General features: G+C 38.7%; 2 protein-coding genes across 3 annotated transcripts; one reads left to right on the forward strand and one right to left on the reverse strand.

Annotated features, from left to right (window-relative positions):
• Nucleotides 1–7,731: 7,731 nt before the first annotated feature.
• pigf (phosphatidylinositol glycan anchor biosynthesis, class F) lies at nucleotides 7,732–12,161 on the reverse strand. Of its 2 annotated transcripts, none has more exons than XM_061028722.1 (5): nucleotides 11,767–12,161; nucleotides 9,342–9,433; nucleotides 8,880–8,996; nucleotides 8,664–8,772; nucleotides 7,732–8,055 (listed from the first exon to the last, which is right to left on the reverse strand). In XM_061028722.1, exons 1-5 carry the CDS (start codon nucleotides 11,998–12,000, stop codon nucleotides 7,942–7,944), a joined length of 666 nt encoding a protein of 221 aa, XP_060884705.1. In that variant the 5' UTR covers nucleotides 12,001–12,161; the 3' UTR covers nucleotides 7,732–7,941. The 2 variants fall into 2 exon arrangements, with proteins under 2 accessions (XP_060884705.1, XP_060884706.1); XM_061028723.1 differs by having other exon boundaries at nucleotides 11,773–12,160.
• An 865-nt stretch (nucleotides 12,162–13,026) lies between these two features.
• On the forward strand, nucleotides 13,027–18,792 carry cript (cysteine-rich PDZ-binding protein). The gene is made up of 5 exons (XM_061028059.1): nucleotides 13,027–13,182; nucleotides 13,352–13,417; nucleotides 15,192–15,246; nucleotides 15,362–15,465; nucleotides 18,342–18,792. The coding sequence occupies exons 1-5, from the start codon at nucleotides 13,167–13,169 to the stop codon at nucleotides 18,404–18,406; spliced, it is 306 nt and encodes a 101-aa protein (XP_060884042.1). The 5' UTR covers nucleotides 13,027–13,166; the 3' UTR covers nucleotides 18,407–18,792.
• The last annotated feature ends 1,455 nt before the right edge of the window (nucleotides 18,793–20,247 follow it).

Consider the following 20,247-nt stretch of genomic DNA (forward strand, 5'->3'; position numbering starts at 1 on the left):
TCATTGACATTTTATTATTTTAACTTCTTGCCGTTTTGCCGAGACGATACAGCACAACTGTGTCCCGGCAAGCTTTATAGACTGGGGGGGGGGGGGTACAGGAATGCTATAGTTGTATGCGTTGTCCAACATTTTCTTTCTTTTAAAGCATGAACTCATAAATCTCTTGAAAGTTTAAATATTTAAAAAGTAAAATGAAGTTGTTGATTTTTTTTTTTTTTTTTTTTACCTTGATGGATTCCCATTCAACAGTTTGATTTATTAAATATGGCACCTTCATTTGTCAAAATGAGCCCGCACTGGACCTCCCTTTGTCATTGCATCAATACTGAAGGAAAAACACGAAACAAAAGGGATAATTGATGAGGGGTGAAATGAGCGCTGTAAATAAATAAAGACACCACACATTACTTTTGGTGAGTGTTTCTCCATACCATTCATTTTATAAAGCAGGGTTCAGATTTAGTGGTTAGTTTACATACATGTTCCTGCTGTGAGCCTGTGTTTAGCTTGTATTATGTGAGGTCATTACTATTAATGCTGGAAAATGCTCTTTAGGATGTTCTATTGGACCCAAGGCTGAGTCCTTAATAGCTCTTATTTACAGAGTTATCTGTGCAAACTAATACTCTCAGAACAAACCCCAGAGGCTGCACCTTCAGACTGTTCCTCCATTGAAAGCGTGCTGCACCATATTGAAGAAATGTCATTTGAATAACGACTGAATAAAGAAGCAGTCTAATGAGCTGTACATTTACAGTAGTTACAAAAGGTTCAACCTTCACCTATGTGACTTTTTCTACGACGTCCACATGCTGCCAATCAAGCCATGTTTTCCTCTAATGTGTTTGAGTAGATGTCATTGGCGGTTGCCATGGAAACATGGCTCAGGGACAAGGGCGGCTAGCTTGCACAGTTAATTATCCGGTTTTTATTATTGTGTAACTGTCAGACTCATACCAGACAGGTTTTTAACGTAACACTAATGTTTCAGTTCTCATATCTAGGCTCTTTGAGAAGCAGAAAATATGAGTAGAAAAGTCAGAAAAGCAATCCTGTCACATATTTTTGACTCCGATTTTAAATCTTGATTCCTTTAAAAATTGTATTTCATTGAAAAAAGTATGATCCCAATCTGGCTCTTGATCAGAGTAATAACCTAAATCTAGTTCAGAGACTGAAATCCCAGTGTCATTGTTTTTTTTTTTACAGTTGTAGTTTCTTATTCATCTGATTGTTGATGGCAAAGAAAAGTCTGGGGCTTTCAAAGTCAGTCAGACCAATCCTCTGGGGACAGAGGCGCTGCTTGTCAACAGGCAAGGCAGGCAGCTCTTTGGGGCCCCTGAGAGCTCACAAACTTAAACCAAAGCAGTGGCCCAAAGTGCGCAAATTTTGCAATGACAGGAGGAAGCCTTCCTAAGGGGGGGCCCCATCTGATGGCACTCACTCTCATTGCCCTGCTAAGCGTTGCATGCAAACCAGCGTTTTTCAATGAAAAGAGAGAAAAAACTAAACAGGAAAAAAGAGGAAGAGGACCAAGCATGGGGACAATGGCAGACGTAAAGGTGATGAACGCTGGGTAGAGGGCCCCCCCCAATTGATTTTCGCCTAGGGTCCCAACATGCTTTAGGTATCGCCACTGTCTGGGGACCATGAATGTTTGTGCAAGATTTCACCAATGGCTGTTGAAATCAAACAGACTGACAACCTAGCTTTGAACAAAAAAAAAAGCTAGATGCTGTTAAAACACGTTCAAATCTCTAAATGTTTACTCTGACAAAACATCAGACAGTTAGAGAAAACGATTGCAGACTTTAAGAAACACGCAGGAAGTGAGCATAATAAAAAATAAAAAAATGATTGTTAGAAATTTACCAAAGTCACTAAGGTAAATCCTTTGGGGCTCATGGATGTTAAATAAAATATTTTTGAATGAAAAGACCCATCACATCTGTCAGTGACAAATCTGTTTGTGGCTGTAAAAAAAAAACTTAACCTCCAGATTTATATTGTGAGTCCCTCAAGGGGTCTGAGCACAAGATTTGAGATATACCTGAGTAACTTTCTCTAGATCATTTTGGTAACTTCCTTACTAGTAAGTAATTTGTCTTTCCCCTGCCCAGCCTTTCTCTTTACGTCTTCTTTTCTCCACAGATAAAAATGATTCATTCACATGAATACTTCACTATCTTCTTTATTCTGCCCCTTTTATCTCCCCCACCTCTCTTGCGTCACGACAGCCCACTTGAGCATCCCTCAGTAACAATCGATCCCTTTGTTTTCGCTCTTACACCCCACAGAAGAGACACGGCACTGGGAGATCTGCACTAACATGTTTGCCTCTCAGTAACACAGTCCTCCAACTGTTAATGAGGCTTGTACCGGGGGGGGGGGGGGGGGGGGGGGGCGTGAACACCGGAAACTATCACAAATGGAGGGATGACACACAGGAAACAAGTGAGGTGTGAGCGAGTAGCTAACGGTGTGAGTAATAGGCTGTTAAATTGGAGATGTATCGGAGAAATTGGAGGAAAATTGAAAATGGAATTGGCCCTTATAGCGCCCCACTTCTCCCCCAGCAGTGCAAAAATAGGCAGACGAGATGTTGAATTCTGATACAGTCTTACATAGTTGCAAAATTGTGTGAAAAATTTCAGGTTAAGGAACTCTGAAAGTCAGATAAACAGTTTGCCTGACTTTCTGCGTTGACCGACTTTACTTCATGAAGAAACAATTGCCGAAATCAGGCTTTGGCGTGTAGTTGAAGTGGTTGCCCAGCAGAATAAGTTATGTAAAAAGTATGGACATAATAAGAAATTGCAAATTTGTAAACAGTTCCAGCTGACATGTTAGCGTCATACAGCGACACAAGAGTTCTATTAGTGTCACGTTTTTTGGCAATCCAATTCATCAATCTCAACTTCGGTTTGGTCTGTTAGCGGTTCACTTGTTCACCGTGCTGACTTCGTCTTATGGGGCTGAGCTGTTCATGTACTCGGCCTTAATCGAAAACTTCCTGGCTTCAAAGGTTGCCCGCTGCAGAGAATTATTATGAGCAGTGAGACTGAGCATTTGGTTTGAGGGGCTGTCATATCAAGAAGGTTTCCAAATGGCAGGGTGGTTGGGTGGATCTGCAAGGCAGGGTTTTTTTTTTTTTGGGTTGGGGTTAGTTTTCTGTTCCCTGCAGCATTAATCTATATGCGTTACACGACCATTTGATTTAATGCTATACCTTAGATGCATTGATTTAGGCAGGTTTCATTTTGGATGATCCTCTACACAGCATACATCCTAATTCACAGTATACCCCAACTCTTTCAGTCAGTCCCTCCTGAGTGAAACAATGCAGAAACACAACAGCTCTGCTAACACCAGACACAACAACCAGCTTGAAGAAACAAAGAGAAAAAAAAAAGGCTTGGGGGAGGGCAGGGGAGGGGAGTGACAAATTACCTCTTCTCACAATACCCCTGCCACAATAGCAGAGCCTGAGAACAAATAATGAATAAATAAAGTTCTCCGAGATTGAATGAGGAGAGCAATTTGAGAAGCAGGAGCTAGCTTTTGTGTGTGTGTGTGTGTGTGTGTGTGTGTGTGTGTGTGTGTGTGTGTGTGATGGCCTTCTACTTGTCTGGCAGATGAAATGAACACAAACCCAATTGAGCGCATGAACAAAGCAAAGCCGTCGAACATTTCAGTCCACAAAGTACATCAATTACACATAAAAGAGCATCTCAAAGGGACGTGAAGAGACACGACTGTGACATGCCCGGTGTCCTGACATCTATGAATCATATCCCCTAGAAATGCATTCACACGACCAGGAAGCCGGAGGTGAGATATTCCGCTCTCACAGGGAACATATACTCGCCACTTTCTTTGCTCTCCAGAGGTGACGGCAAAGTGGAAATAGAGAATACTGACTGGAGAATGAGGGTAATGGAGGTACCAGTGTGAGGTCATATTGAATTTCATCAGAGGCAGGGATTGAGGTGTAAAAAAAAAAGAAGAAGTGCTGATTGGTGTTGTAAGTGTATGGAGGCTACTGAAATCCGTCCCCTTCCCGTATGGATATTGCAAATTGCTTTTTTCCCTTTTTGCTCGAGGCTATTTTCCGCAATTTTTCCCTGGCAACAACTTTACATAAGAGTTCAAACACAGGGCGGATGGACAGTTCTGCCCCCAGCACTATGCACAAACTGTCCACCAATCTTACAAAACATGTCTCTTATTTTTTTGCACGTTATTACTTCAGTTGTTTTGTGTGACAGTGACTAGACAGTTTGCAGGCTACCTTCCTCATTTACATTTCAGTTTGACACTGCAATGCAGAAAATGTAACTTTCATTTATGGTTACCGGCTGGGAGGGGGGAACAAGGGACGTGGGCGGCTTGAAAGGAGGGAAATTAATGCCCCTAAAATGAAAGGGAATCAATATGGTCGCCTGAGGATGTGAAAAGGTGGAATGAGAATGAGAGCGGGAGAGGGAGGAGGGAGTTGAAATAGAGTTGGAGCAAGATTAATGGGAGTTTAAAAAGGAACAGTATTCATCAGTAGTCAGCTTCAGGTGCAGAAAGACGTCGGTGTGTGTGTTTGTGTGCGTGCGTGTGTGTGTGTGTGTGAGATGGAAGTTCACTTTGCAACAAGTTTTGCACTTTGTCTTTAACTTTTCCCGGAGACTCTTTCAATAAATGACTGCCCAACCATAATGCTGATTAGTTTTTATTACTTTGCAAATGAGAGTAAGGCTTGAGTTCTTGTCTTCATTTATAACCTCTCAGCTCTCTCTCTCACTCACACACACACACACACACACACACACACACACACACACACACACACACACACACACACACACACAGCACACATGCAGGTTGACCAACAGCGCCATCTACAGGTTTGAGAATTTTCAGATTCAAAAGACAAATAACAGAGAGATATATTTTACAAATAGACTTATTCTTATATCTCAGTTTTTACATCCTCAATTCCTTTCCTTTCCTTGTCTCCTTGAGTCTTAGTCCCGCCCACCTGGAATGGGGTTGAAAGAGACATAAGGAGAAAATAGTAGAGCAACAGCTGTTCCACAGAATGAAACAGCTGTGCCTTCTAGCTGTCAATATACCGCCCCCGTCAACTGAATTAGTCAGTAAAGCTGCTGGCATTTTTGAAGGTAAATTAACTTTCTCATACGGGCTTACATGTTAGGGTTAATCAATCTGTTTTCAGTACAGTGTGGAGGTTCAAAATGATAGTACACACCCACGTCAGAGGAGCGTAAAGCAGGAGTTCCCAAACTTTTCAGCTTGTGACCCCCAAAATAAGATCACATCACACATGCATTAAGCAGCCTATCCAAACACTGGTAAACAAAAGAACAACAGAAAAGAATACAACAACCTCAAAACCATTAAATGATTTTATTTTGTAATTTATTGTAATAATCGCAGAATACAACTCATTTCCATGTTTAGATCTGAGCACTGTGTGGACATAAAGAGACTGTGTCTTTGTGTGTAAAGAGTAGCAGACACCTGCATTGTTGCTGTCATGTGCAGACCGACACTTTCAGTATTTCCACACGTAAATATCATTTCATGATAGGTTTTTTTTATTTTTTATTGAACCCCCTTTTTTTTGTGGATATTTTAAGGGCAATGGGTAAAATTAGTTTATTCGTTTTTTTGGAAGGCACCTTGTGACCTGCCTCTTGTCTTGAGCGATCCTGATCCCCACTTTGGGAGTGCTTTACAGCGACTGAAAAACAAGAAGAAACATAAAAAAGTGAGAAAACAGGGTAGAAATTCAAATTGATTTAGAAGTAGAGAAGTAGAGACTAATGCACACCAATAGGAAATAAAAAAATGAATTTAGAATTAAAATATATATAAAAAGATATATATAAAACCCCTACATAAAAGCCAGACTGAATAGGTACGTCTTTAGTTTAGGTTTAAAAGTATGAATATTTTCAGCTCCTCCTGAAGCTGTCAGTACAGAAGCTTGGTTCACACACAGCCCAGGAGACAAAACCGGAAACCTATGTAGAAGGTTTTTACAATTTATTTTTTATAGATTTAAATTAGTTTCAACACTTTAGAGGACAGCAGCCATCCTTTGAATCACTTCTTTCAGCTGCTGCCTTCAGGGAAAATATTTAAATTATTATTATTATTATAATTAAATTGGGCATGCTACCTCAGCACACTTTGTTCCTTTGCACTAGGCGATCCTTTTACTGCAGCTTCTTTAGTAATTATAATTTAATGTGTTTGTCTAATTATTCTGTATTACGTGGTATACGGATGTTTGTATTGTATGTGTTTGCATACAAATGTGACCAAAAGACAAATATCTTCCCTTTGCACACAAAGGTTGGACAATAATGTTTTTAAGTGACACAAAGACAGAACAGGAGTAAGAATACGAAGACGGCAACAACAACATTGAAGTCTGTACAGTTTCACTTGAAAGCGTTAAAGAAGTACAGTTTATTCTATTGCTATGTGATAGCAGATCCTTATAGGTGTTTTATTATTTTAAAGAATATGGGTACCCCATGTGTCAGAGTGAGCTAGAGGAGATAAATAAATGTTTTACACATTAGTTTACTTTCATACAGCTCTGGTTCCATATTTCTTTCTCGTTGTTATTCCAACCTCTGTCCACTTAAGTATATCTATAGTCTACTTTATTTATTTGATGTTTTATGTTTCTACTTTGCACTCTTTGGTGTTCCTGTTTAGGCGCCTTTTAATGGACAAATACATTATATAAAAATAAAAAGGTTTTTTATTGAACTGAAACTGATCACACAGACGATCCAGCATAAAGTGGAATATGCTGCCATAATAAAGACTAATACACTCTTTAAGAAATGTTCTTGCGTCCATCTTTTATAAGTGTTATTTTGTCAGATTCTTGAAATAAAAATGTGAAATTCATGAATAATTTACAATAAATAAAACTGAATCAGTTTCAATAATGATTGAATTCACTAATATTCTTCATGAAGTGCTTGCAGAATATTTCTCCATTTTCTCCTCAGCTTGAGAAAAGTCAAAAGTCCTCCTCACTATTAACAGTTTTACACCTTGGGAGCTCTTTTAAGGGCTAAGACACTTTGTGAATCATTTTCCTCTTTACAAGGATCTAAAACTTATTGGCGCAACAGGACGTGGATAGAGATTAAATCAGGGAGAGAGAGGGGGGAATGACATGCGGGAAAGGAGTCACAGGTGGGAATTGAACCTGGGACGCCCGCTTGGAAGACTATACCCTCCATACATGGGACGCACGCACTACCCACTGCGCCACCAGCGCCCCTAGTCTTAACTTTAAAGGAAAATTCTTAGAAAATGTCCTGATTCTAAGAATTTTCTTAGAATTTGGTCACGAGAAGCAACTTCTAGTACTTAGGAGGCTTCATGAATACGGCCTCTGGTCTTCAAGATTTTTTGCATTCTCAATGTTTCTAAATGAAAACAGCATCATAGACTAAATTTGGTGTTGAATATCCAGAGTTTGCCTTTTAACTATTTTCTTTGAGCTCCAGATGGGTAACAAAAGCTGTCCCAGCCTCCCCAGTTTGATCTTGATTTCAGACATCTTACCCACCATCTGTGCAAACAATACTTCCACAGTAGATGTAGGTGAACACCTAGTCTAGCTGTGCTCATTCAAGTCAGGTATAAATCTCTAAATCCCCCCCAAATAAATGCACACTTAGAAAGAAGTTATGATTTATTCATGTCAAAAGTCTCCAGAAACACATTCAGCCTTCATGTGTACAAAATAATATTGCTCATAGAGAAAAGAATCTGTCCTACAGGTAGCAAACATAGTGAGAGTTCCCAATAAATAATCAGTACATGGTCAAGGAAAACTGCAGGGTTAGAGAAAATACCCTCATGATCACATTCGTACAGTATGTCGCTCCATCACTTGCACTTGTATGTGAGCTGTTTGCGATGATAGTGGATCCAGGCAGGAGCGGCAACAAGCCCGGTCAAGAAACCGATCATAGCACCCAGGCTGCAGGACACAGGCCAAGCCTACAGGAAGACAGATGAGGGTGAGTCTGAGCGTTCACAGATTCAGAGTGTCAAAACACTCTGGCATAGCACTGACAGATCAGGACGAGTTGAACATATCATGCGTCATCTTTCCTTTTTCCCCAAACATTAAACCATATGTCATTTTCAGATTTAATAAAGAGGGACCTCTGAAGATAAAAAAAACCACATTTAGTTATATTCCAATTACTATGGTCGACCTCTTATTCACATTTCTGTCCTCCTGATGTTTTTTTTGTGTGCATAGAACTGTTTTTAAATGATCAATTTGGTCTTTTGGTTGTTTTTAATATCATGGTCCCTGTGTTGAATAATAATTCCATACTTGAGAATGTTGTTTGTAAAACTGCTGAATGGAAACAAATGATTCTGGTGAACAGAGAAAACCATGGAGGACCAAGATCTGAACTCTGCCAGGGGAGGGGAGGCTAAATGATGAAGGTCTTACTGGTAAAGTCTGTCTGAAGTCTGTCTGAAGTCTGTTTGAAGTCTAGGTGTTACAGCTACGTGTGCTTCCCCCTTTGACGTTAAAAAACACAACTATTAAACTACAAAAAGGAATTTCTGACAGTTTTATGTGTGCCGACCTGCCAAGGCCTGTCCCAGTCCAGAGGTATCGGGAATGCTCCCACCCAGGCCCCCACCAGCGTGCAGGCCACAGTGATCTGTAGACAGGTGTCCCACACGGACATAGCTCTGCGGAGACGGGGTAAAACATTCAAATTAAAAGACAAAAGATGGGACATGAAATGAATGGCAGAAGGAAAAGAAGATTAAAAAATATATATATATTCTGGGATTACCCGTGTCGACTGAACACTCGTATCCAGGCCTGGACGTTGGGTCCGAGGACACAGAGACACCTCAGCGTGGTCAGAGAGGTTAACAGCACCGCGAGGGAGAACGTCTCTAAAGCTGACCTGAAACACAAACCAGGAAGTAAAGGCTCAGTGTTAGGTTTTAAGGATCATGACATTGTTAAAAGGCAGGAACTGCATGGAAATAACCAAGCGATTTAAATAATTATATGGGTATAAAATCTGACGCCCAAAAATAAAACGTACAGAGATAATGGACGGAAAATGATCATGGTGTACAAATTTGTACACGTAGTTAAATTTTAATTTATTGTTTGTTTATTGTGGGTGTTACATTTGTAAAGGAGCAGGAGGTTTTCCGTAATTACTCACTCTTCTAATTTATTTTTCTATTTAACATCTTTCTACGCATGCAGGTGGAGTACATGAGCATCAGCGTCTACTCACTCAATCAGCGGAGCTCCATAGAGAACCACCACTGTGTGGAAGAACAGGCACGACAGGATGAAGTACAGACAGGAACGAAACAACCTTGACAGCTGCAGAAAGAAACCGACGTTAAGAAAATTAAGTAAATAAATCATTTAGGATAGGATAGGATAGGATAATACTTTATTGATCCCCAGAGGGGAAATTTGGGCGTTACAGCAGCACAGACAAGAAAGCTTGAAAATACACATTAAACAGAATAGATCAGATAAATAAAAATAAAAATAAAAACAGGGGGTATATACAAGTACAAAATGAATGATGAAGTTAACTGGGGGGAATTGAGAGTTGAGACAGTATTTGCAGAGAACGACAAAATAAAGTGACAAGTGATTAAAGTGACTTGGTATGATAAATAGCAGCAAGTCATGTAAAACAACAGAGAAGAGAGACAGTTATATAATATAATGTAGTATAATATAATATAATATAATATAGTGCAGTATGAACAATATAGTGTAATATAATGAAATGTTATATAATATAGACTAGTATAATAATATAATAAAAATATATAGAATGTACAGTATATATGTGTATATATATTGATGCTAAATAATAATAATACAGTATAAAAATACAATATTACTAAATAAAACTTTACAACAGAACAAATGAAAGGGTTGTGTTTAAAATGTAAACATGTGAAGTTGAAATGTTCGTTTTTTCTTCAGTCAAATAATAAACAATCTGCATTTTAAATCTCACTTTGGTCTGATTTATTTTTTTGGAGTTAACACAGATCTATTAAGACTCACAGATTCCCTCAATTCTTTTAAATCCCTTCTTAAAACATACTTTTACAGACTTGCTTTTATGTGATGTCGTCTTCTTACTGTCTTTACTATTTTTATCTTCTTTTACTTCTTACTGTTCTTTTATTTATGCTCTTATCTTAACTCCTCTTATGTTTTAACTTGGTAATTTCTCATCTTACTTACTTTGTCTATTTATGTTTCATATTTATATTTACTTTTTATTTTTATTAATATTATAGTTTTGGTTTTTTTTGATCCTTTAACCACTTGTTTCTATTTCTTTTACTGCTCTTACCTTCTTATTGCTGTTATCTTTTTATTTGCTTTTATCTCTTTTAGTTTCTTACATCTTTTTAAATCTTTGGTTCCTCTTGGTCTCAGCTCGTGTTGTTGGGTTCTTGTGTTGCCTGGGTTCTTATGATGGTTCTTGTGTTACCTGGGTTCTTATGATGGTTCTTGTGTTGCCTGGGTTCTTATGATGGTTCTTGTGTTACCTGGGTTCTTATGATGGTTCTTATAACTGTCGGGTTCTTATGATGGTTCTTGTGTTGCCTGGGTTCTTATGATGGTTCTTGTGTTACCTGGGTTCTTATAATGGTTCTTGTGTTGCCTGGGTTCTTATGATGGTTCTTATAATTGTCGGGTTCTTATGATGGTTCTTGTGTTGCCTGGGTTCTTATGATGGTTCTTGTGTTACCTGGGTTCTTATAATGGTTCTTGTGTTGCCTGGGTTCTTATGATGGTTCTTGTGTTACCTGGGTTCTTATCATGGTTCTTGTGTTGCCTGGGTTCTTATGATGGTTCTTGTGTTGCCTGGGTTCTTATGATGGTTCTTGTGTTACCTGGGTTCTTATGATGGTTCTTGTGTTGCCTGGGTTCTTATGATGGTTCTTGTGTTGCCTGGGTTCTTATGATGGTTCTTGTGTTGCCTGGGTTCTTATGATGGTTCTTGTGTTTCCTGGGTTCTTATCATGGTTCTTGTGTTACCTGGGTTCTTATAATGGTTCTTGTGTTACCTGGGTTCTTATAATGGTTCTTGTGTTACGTGGGTTCTTATAATGGTTCTTGTGTTACCTGGGTTCTTATAATGGTTCTTGTGTTGCCTGGGTTCTTATAATGGTTCTTGTGTTGCCTGGGTTCTTATCATGGTTCTTGTGTTTCCTGGGTTCTTATCATGGTTCTTGTGTTTCCTGGGTTCTTATCATGGTTCTTGTGTTTCCTGGGTTCTTATGATGGTTCTTGTGTTACCTGGGTTCTTATGATGGTTCTTGTGTTTCCTGGGTTCTTATAATGGTTCTTGTGACGGTCGGGTTATATATGTCTGTTGGGTTCTTTTCTGTTGAATTGTATTTAATTATTTTTAGTATTTTGCATTTGTTATGTTCTTGCTGTTGTTTATGTTCTTCTGTGTTTGGTTTAGTTTGTTCTTGTTTGTCAAAGCACTTTGTAAACCTGTGTTTTTAAAAGGTGATATATAAATAAAGTTATTATTATTATTAATAACACATTTTTCAAAACAAATTAAGTATATTTTTGCCCCATTTTGACATTTTGCCAGTTCTTCAGAATATTCAGTTAATCCATTTTATCCCTGTAACACAAACAGATACAGCAGTCACACGGACTTGTACCTTGTATCCCACTGTGTGCTTCTTCGCGGGCGGTGTGATGCCGAGCAGCCAGAAGACGGCGACACTGACCGCGATAACCGCACTGGACACCGAGTAGATCCACAGCAGGTGAGTCCCGTACACCGAGAAGCCCGGCACGAGCACCGCAGGTAGGACGGTCGCCATGAACACCGAGGCGGCGATGATGCAGTGAGTGGACGCCATGGCTCTGATCTCATGGTCCCACATCGTGAAGCCGTCGCCTGTCTACAACAAGAGGACGATAAAAAAAAAAAAGAAAAAAGAAAAATAAAACACCCAAAAGTCTTTATTCCAGCAGCATATGCACGAAGAAGGGTGAATCAATGGATGTTTCTTGACCCTTCTTCCGTAAACATGGAGTAATATTCACTTCCGCCTGGACTTCACAATAAAAGTCCAATGGTAACTTGAACATCAGAATAACATTCATTGGCCAAGTATGGTCAAATACAATTTACATTACTCTCATATACAGCCAAAAGAATTGACACACTTCACATAAAACAAGGAAACGTTGGACAAAAAGTAGCACAAACACTTGAACTCCATAACTATAAAAACTGCAGGCCTTTAAATACACTGTTTGTTTGTTTGTTTGTTTGTGTGTGTGTGTATTAAGACCAAGAGTTTTACGTTTTATTATGTAAAAATACAATTATTCCCCAAAACAAACTAAATGAGACGGCCAGTGTAATGCATTTGTCTTTCAGTGTAGAAACTGAGAAAGTCTGTGTTAGAAGTCTTGAAATTACCAACTTTTTTAAACAATAATTGTAATGGCTTATTTTTTTCTGATTGATTATCTGATTATTTATTATTTATTATTATTTATTACAGTTATTTAAAGCTAATTTACAATTTTCTGCGTTTTCAAGTTTAATTACTTTTTAAATAAATATGGTTATGGTTATATACCTTTTCCTAATCCAGTTAACCTAATATTTGCTTATTCAATGCTGTAAAGGTAGGCTGGCTATGCATAGTTAAACAGTTTCTTTGGTTCCTGATTTAACTTATTTTTTTATGCTTGAAAAGACTAATAAATATATTATTCCTCGACCATAAACGAAACCTTTTAGCGGACTTTTATTTTGAAGAGTAGTTATCTCTGCGGATGTTAAACCATCACTTTAACCAATCAGCGTCAGTAAGAGAAACTGAACCGGGAATTGATGTGACAAACGGGTGTATCAACCAATCAATACGAGGTTGGCAAAAAATTGACCAATCAGTGTTTGAGTGTTGCGAGAGAACAGGAAGGAAGGAACGAACGGAAGTTTACAAACACGAACGAGAAAGCTAATGCTCAGCTGATATTGTTGTTTTGATCGTCAACAGTCGACTACTTTAATTGAAAACAACATAAAGTCAAGATGGTTTGTGAAAAGTGTACGTATCACTCTGGTCACATGTTCTTTGTATTCACGTGTGATCTACATTTGGGCTTTTAACGGAGAATGGAGACTTCTAGCTCACTACCCTCATTAACATGTGTTTATTCGTTCAATAGATGTGTTCTCCGAAAAGAAATGATTGGTTTTTTTTTTAATTATTTCAGGCGAGAAGAAACTCGGTAAAGTCATCACACCTGACACCTGGAAGGATGGAGCACGAAATACAACAGGTGAATTAAATATACATTCTGCAAAACTCAGCTGTTTTCTCCTCAGTGTCTTGTAAAATAACCTTTATCTGAAAAGACATTCAGGTCAATATAAGGTCACCTTCATATTCAGGACACATTTCAATCAATCAATCAATCAATTTTTATTTGTATAGCGTCAACTCATAACAAGTGTTATCTCGAGACACTTTACAAAAAGCAGGTAAAAGACCTTACTCATTGTTATGTTACAAAAACCCGGTCTATCCATCATGAGCACTTTAGCAAAGCAGCAAAAGTTACAGTGGTAAGAAAAAACTGTCTTATTAAAAGGCAGAAATCTTCGGCCGGATCCCCGGCTCATGACGAAACAGTCTTCACAGGCCTAGACTGCACCGGTCTTGGAAAGGGATAGGGGGAGAGATGGGATAAGATGCAGGAAGAGGGATAGAGAGCAAGGGGGTGGGGGGAGGCAAGTTGTCCATCAACAATCTGGTGGTGGGGGGAGGGGGGGGGGGGGGGGGGGTGTTCTGAGAGAGAGTTCAGATTTGTAATAAGGGTAGGTAATCAGATTTGTAATAAGGGTAGGTGTAATAAGATAAAGCTTCAGCCTACACCTTTTCGGTCAAGATGTTTTTTCTTGTGACCGAAATAAATGATTACTACTACTACGCTGCCTGGCCGAAAAAAAAGATCACACACTCTAATATTTCGTTGGACCGCCTTTAGCTTTGATTACGGCACGCATTCGCTGTGGCATTGTTTCGATAAGCTTCTGCAATGTCACAAGATTTATTTTCCGTCCAGTGTTGCATTAAATAAATTGTATTGATGATGGGAGAGTCGGACCACTGCGCAAAGTCTTCTCCAGGACATCCCAAAGATTCTCAATGGGGGTTAAGGTCTGGACTCTGTGGTGGCCAATCCATGTGTGAAAATGATGTCTCATGCACCCTGAACCACTCTTTCACATTTTGAGCCCGATGAAGCCTGGCATTGTCATCTTGGAATATGCCCGTGCCATCAGGGAAGAAAAAAATCCATTGATGGAATAACCTGGTCATTCAGTATATTCAGGTAGTCAGCTGACCTCATTCTTTGGGCACATAATGTTGCTGAACCTGACCAACCCCAGATCATAGCACTGCCCCCTACAGGCTTGTACAGCAGGCACTAGGCATGATGGATGCATCACTTCATCTGCCTCTCTTCTTACCCTGATCACTCTGGAACAGGGGAAATCTTCCTTCCAGTTTTTAATAATGCGTTGGACAGTTCTTAACCCAATTTTAGTAGTTTCTGCAATCTCCTTAGATGTTTTCTGTGCTTGATGCATGCCAGTGATTTGACCCTTCTCAAACAGACTTAACATCTTTTCCACGACCACAGGATGGGTCTTTCAACATCGTAGTTTAAGAAATGAGAAGCTACTCTTTGCATCAGTTGGGGTTAAATAACTTGTTGCCAGCTGAAAGATAATCGCCCATGCAGTTATTATCCAATGGGAGGCTCTTACCTATTTGCTTAGTTAAATTCAGGTGGTGACTTTTTTTTTTTGGACAGGCAGTGTATATAGTGTAAGAAAACAAAAATAGAATTTTAAGAACCCCAAACCCCAGATATCTTCATCAAAGACCTTGTTTGATCTTTTCAAGCTATTAGCCAATGTCATAAAACGCGAGAGAGCAACAAATAACCTTCGTGATTTCTTTTTTAATTTCCTATTTTTTTCAGTTGTCACATATTATCCAGCTTCAGTTATGACGTTTAATTGAGTTGCTTCTTCTTTCATCAGAGGGGGGTGGACGTAAGCTAAACGAAAACAAGATGCTGACTTCGAAGAAAGCCAGGTAAATGAATTGCTACAGCCTGCATAAAAATCAAAGTGCTGTATTCTTCATGTCATCAATCATTTGTCAATTGTTGCGTCATACATTATGGCTCTCTAACATGTCTTCCTCTTAGATTTGACCCGTACAGCAAGACAGGTTTTGCTATCTGCAGGATCTGCAAGAGCTCTGTCCATCAGTCTGGATCCCACTACTGTCAGGGCTGTGCATATAAGAAAGGTATGAACTCACTCAGACTGGACTCCATACTACCAATGACCGCATACAGCTAGGCCAAAACCTGAGGAGCTTATCATTCAGCTTGGTTTAAATTGCAAGAATAGACTGTTTTCTGGCTTTCCACCTTGTAAATGTAGAAGCATAGATTATTTTTAGTTTATGTGGCCTGACTTTTTCTTGTAAATTCATTGTAAAATGAACCATCTAAAATCCAAAGTTCTCATTTTGATCAAGGACAATTTTCTTTAGAAGCAGTTCCCTTTAAAAAATGAAGTCTTTGTATTGACGAGAGAAAAGGTGTAGATGTTGTCTTTGAAGTGAGAGTATCTGCATGGGTAGATTTCACTACAGGCAAGTGAGTAAAAAAGTTTTCATACCTGAATGAGCCAACCCCCTTAACGCCAAATGCATAGCGAAACATAACGTAATCACGCTACATCAGTTACATTTCGGTGACGTGTGTTCGATTGGCACCAGCACCACTACTGTGTCTAATATTTAGAATGAATGACGAAATCCAAATAAGCGGGCATCTCGAAAAAGCATATCTGGATGAACCTTGAAGCAGAGGGTTGCAATCAGCAGCCAACAACCAGGTCAGATAAAGGGGCAGCGGGTACACAATAAAATGTAAAAAAAACAAGTGGAGGGTGGGTTCAAGTGCAGTACATGATGGCACTGTTCCAGACTGTTCAACAAACATGCCGATGACTTTAGTGAACTCCAACCAACTGTCCTCAAGTCTCTATCTAAGAACAGTCTTTAGAATGAGCAAATCCAGGCTGACACTGCTTAATGGTTACTGAAACAGCTGGGGGAGTCATTTGGTCTTATGGTTTATCATACACGTTTCTGTAAAGAGTGAGAACAGAAACGTTACTTTAAAGATGCAGGGATAAAATGATCTGAAGTTCAATCGCCATCAGTTCATCCAGGTCAGAGGCCTGATTAAAGTCCCTGTGTGTAGTTCAAATTAAGGACAGAGCCATATTCACAAAATTAATTTGGTTTATGAAGTTTGAACAAAACAGTGAAACATTAGTGAGTGATAATGAACAGTGAGCTGATTGTTCTATAAGGAGAAAAACTGACAGGGGGATGCAGTAATGTCTCACCCTGAGGGGTATAAATGAAATGATTGACCCCGGCATTTGATTTAGGCTTTTTTTCCCCCTGTTACTGCCAAAGTCTGTTGACCTTTTTGTTTCCATTAACCAGTATTTAAACACTGCCATGGTCCATACTGTGTAGTGTTTACTTTATGTCTGCCTTTTTCAATTTTTGTCGATTTCTCGGTCGTACAGTTCTTTCACCTCTTGTGGGTTTGCTGTGCTGTTTTCCTTTTTGCTCCTTTTTTTTTTCTCTCTCCCTTGTCTTTCTGTTCCTTTTTGCCTGCAGTGAACCGGCTGACATTAAATGCACGTCGTCCTTTTTCTCCAGATTGACATGATAGGTGTAGTTATCCAGAGTATGTGAGGTGAACTGGATCAACCGTCCTGCTATGAAAAAGAAACGGATCGTAGAATGCTCTGATGAACCAATTACAATCAATCTGTGTAAACTGTTTAACAAAGCCATGTATTTAAAAGTAAATAGAGCCAGTCATTGCTCTGCTGATCGTCCCATTAGAGGTCGATTGGCTAAAATGTTGTTTCTTTGGACGGTGGGAGGAGAGGCGAGTAGCTCCAGACCATCAGTCCTACATCGGGGCTCAGCAGTCTCTGTCTTTCTGTGGCAGGGACATGACGCATCCTGCTTTACCAAGCCTTCCCTGTTTTCCCATCTTAAGTCGTGTTGGGAACGCAGTCAGACTGGTTCACAGTCATGTATGTCTGTGATGTTACAGCTCTTCCCCAACTGTAATGTAGGATTTGGAGGTGTTACAAGTCAGTAAAGGGGCATCCAGGCCATCAAAAATCTGTTTTCAGCTCCACAGGGGTCAAAGGAGAAGAGTCTGCAGTCATCACACTGGGTCATCAGTTCCCCTGTTATATATATATATATATATACAAACTTTTAATCGAAACTTTGTCAAATATTCCAGGTCAAATTCACTAGATTCCCTCTGATGCAAACAAAATTAACCAATATGTGCGTATAAATGGATCACACAAACACATGCAGAGTTACCAATTCTTCAGATCCCAACAGCTCTTGGGAGATTTAGATCCTATTGATACTTTTTTTTTTTTTTCCCCTACCTGCAGCTTGACTGTTTTGGTTCAGGCTCATGGCCCTCATCAGCCTTGGCTGCAGCAGGTGCTGTATGCATTGGGGAAAAACAAACTCTTAAGAAATAGACTACTTACAATAATCATTAGTTTCTAAATGCTGAAGAGAGTGATTTTTCCGTCAGAAATTGGTGGCAGCCAAAACATTGCTAAAGAAGAGGGAGTGTAAGATTTACATTTATGATGCGGTTACAAACAATAAATAATAAACTTGAATGGATGCTTACTGTAAGAACTTCAAAATCGGCAATTGCTGATTTTCTGTAATTTTTTTGAAAAACGCTAAATATGAAGCTCAATTAGAATAAACACAAAATGCACAGATTTCCTTTAATTAAATCCAGTTAAAGAAAAGGAAACATGAAATACACACACACATATATATACACACAGAAGAAAGGACAAATCAACTGCTGCCTTAAAAAAGTTTAAAAAACAATTGGACTACTGTAGCATCAAATTAAAACTGGAAAAGCCTAAAGGTTATTTGATTTAAAAAAAGAATACGTTCACAAACACATTGATACAGGAACTTAAATATAACAAAATGCATTTAGTAAAACAGCTGACACAACATTACTGCTGCACTGATTCAGTTTTATATAATGTCGTCTCTCTTTCTTTCTCCCGTTTCTGTCTTTCCAGGAATATGTGCAATGTGTGGAAAGAAGGTTTTGGATACCAAGAACTACAAACAGACATCAGTGTGACGACATGACAATCAGAGAGCAGTTCAACGAGTGAATAACAGACAGAAGGATGAGACAGGCATGTTTTTTTTCACCACCCTGTCACATTTTCACTATTCATCCCACCCTGTTATAGACACCTATAACTCTTTAATAGTTATTCCTCCCTCCTACTTGGAAGAGAGACTTTTGGAGGAGGCTTTACAACACGATATAAAACAATGCTGCTGTATCTTTTACAGTGGCCATAATTAAGGTAGCACCTGTTTTCATCATGTCAGGTATTCAAGACTTTATGTATATTTTAAATTTCATTTTTTGACTTGGATTCTTTTACTTTTGCTTTTAAAATCTGTTTGTAATATATCGCATTGTTTATTTTGAGTGAATAAAAACATTCAATATGAGGACTTTTGGACAGGATTATTATTTTGTATGTCTGCCTGCAGGCATGAAGAGTACAATTTTAGCCTCTTACGCACAACATACCCACATTCACCCTGTACGCCGGTAATAATTGGTTTACCTTTACAAAATCCGATTTAGAAACTGCATGCTCTCCTCCCAGTGTTGTCAGAGACTGAGGTTATAGTTCACAGGTTGTCTGACGACAGGCATTTGATATTTAAAGGCCTTTCTCTCCCTCAGGCTTTCAACCACACATGAACACTCACGCTTGTGTCTCATTATTGATTTATGCCCTGGTTCCACAGCAGAAAAACAGTCCCCTGTCTCTGGCTAATACAGGCCATAACAGTAATCAAGTAATCACTGTAGCCTGGGAGTCGGATTTTAAAGCGGTTTAACCAAACAAACAAAAAAAAAAAATTCTAGTATTTCACCGCCCCCTCCTAAAAAAAAAAAAAAACAGTCAGTTCTGGTTGCACTTACTACAGCTTTATCACTGGTTTATATAAGTCTTAATCCTCACGTTTGTTTGTTATATCTGTGCCCTTTGGCTCCAGTTATTCTGTGATGTGGTGCATTCGGGGACATCACTTTAACATCCCTGTTTGTACCTATTATACAACCGACCATACAGACTTTTAATGCTCAGGTCATGTGGATGAAGTCCATCAGTGACACAAAATACTGTTGAAGATCAACTTCATGTATAATAGTACACATGATGTTCAATATTTACTTTTTAAGGATTTCGGATATGAGGATGAAGCCCTATATCTGTACTTGACCCCTTATTTTCCCTCCAGTTTCAAGACATGTTATGGTGTATTTTATTTCAGAATGGCATTGCGCATTAATTAACAGGAGCATTTAAGTCTATTATGTAAATGTCACTGATTTAGCCATACAGACTAACTTTCATTGGCTGTCCTTAGGAGGCTTATGGTATGTGAAAATATGTTAGAAAGCACAAAAACTCATTTGCACTAACTTACTGAGCACATAATTACAAGAACGCACATTTGGTAAAGTTAATAGGAAAACAATGACCAAATTATGATTGGTGACAGTTTATCTGATTGTCTGGATACCACTGTTTTAACAGATTTATTGGAATCCAGAGACTGTTGATTTGGTTTTATGGTTAAATGAAGAGGGGGAAAGGCATAACAAGGAAAAGTGTGATGCAAATTTAAAACATAAGCAATTTTAGTCATGTTTCCAAAGCTTTAGGAATTAAATTTTGATTAAATCTAAATTTTTACTATTTACCCAATGTTTCAGAGCTAACTTAGAGGAATCAGTAGTTAAATGTTCCTTATACATCTAAAATTTTCCATTTTGAATTTGATTCTGTTCACAACCTTTTGAACCTGTTGTGAATTTTTATTTTGCCTCCATATTCAAATACATGAACTGCTGGTTGTATTCTCCATATTACTACTATACTTCATGAT

The sequence above is a fragment of the Labrus mixtus genome, chromosome 21 (assembly GCF_963584025.1).
Source record: "Labrus mixtus chromosome 21, fLabMix1.1, whole genome shotgun sequence".
Lineage (NCBI taxonomy): Eukaryota > Metazoa > Chordata > Actinopteri > Labriformes > Labridae > Labrus > Labrus mixtus.

Bases quoted from the DNA above. Each gene is read 5' to 3' on its own strand.
- pigf (XM_061028722.1), bottom strand. From the start codon at position 12,000: ATGTGGGACCATGAGATCAGAGCCATGGCGTCCACTCACTGCATCATC. The intron at 9,434-11,766 runs GTCCGTGTGACT...TTCTTTCTGCAG, and splicing joins CAGTGGGATACAAGGTACAA to CTGTCAAGGTTGTTTCGTTC. The intron at 8,773-8,879 runs GTAATCCCAGAA...CCGTCTCCGCAG, and splicing joins CGAGTGTTCAGTCGACACGG to AGCTATGTCCGTGTGGGACA.
- cript (XM_061028059.1), top strand. The intron at 13,418-15,191 runs GTGAATTAAATA...TTCTTTCATCAG, and splicing joins TGGAGCACGAAATACAACAG to AGGGGGGTGGACGTAAGCTA. The intron at 15,247-15,361 runs GTAAATGAATTG...TCTTCCTCTTAG, and splicing joins CTGACTTCGAAGAAAGCCAG to ATTTGACCCGTACAGCAAGA.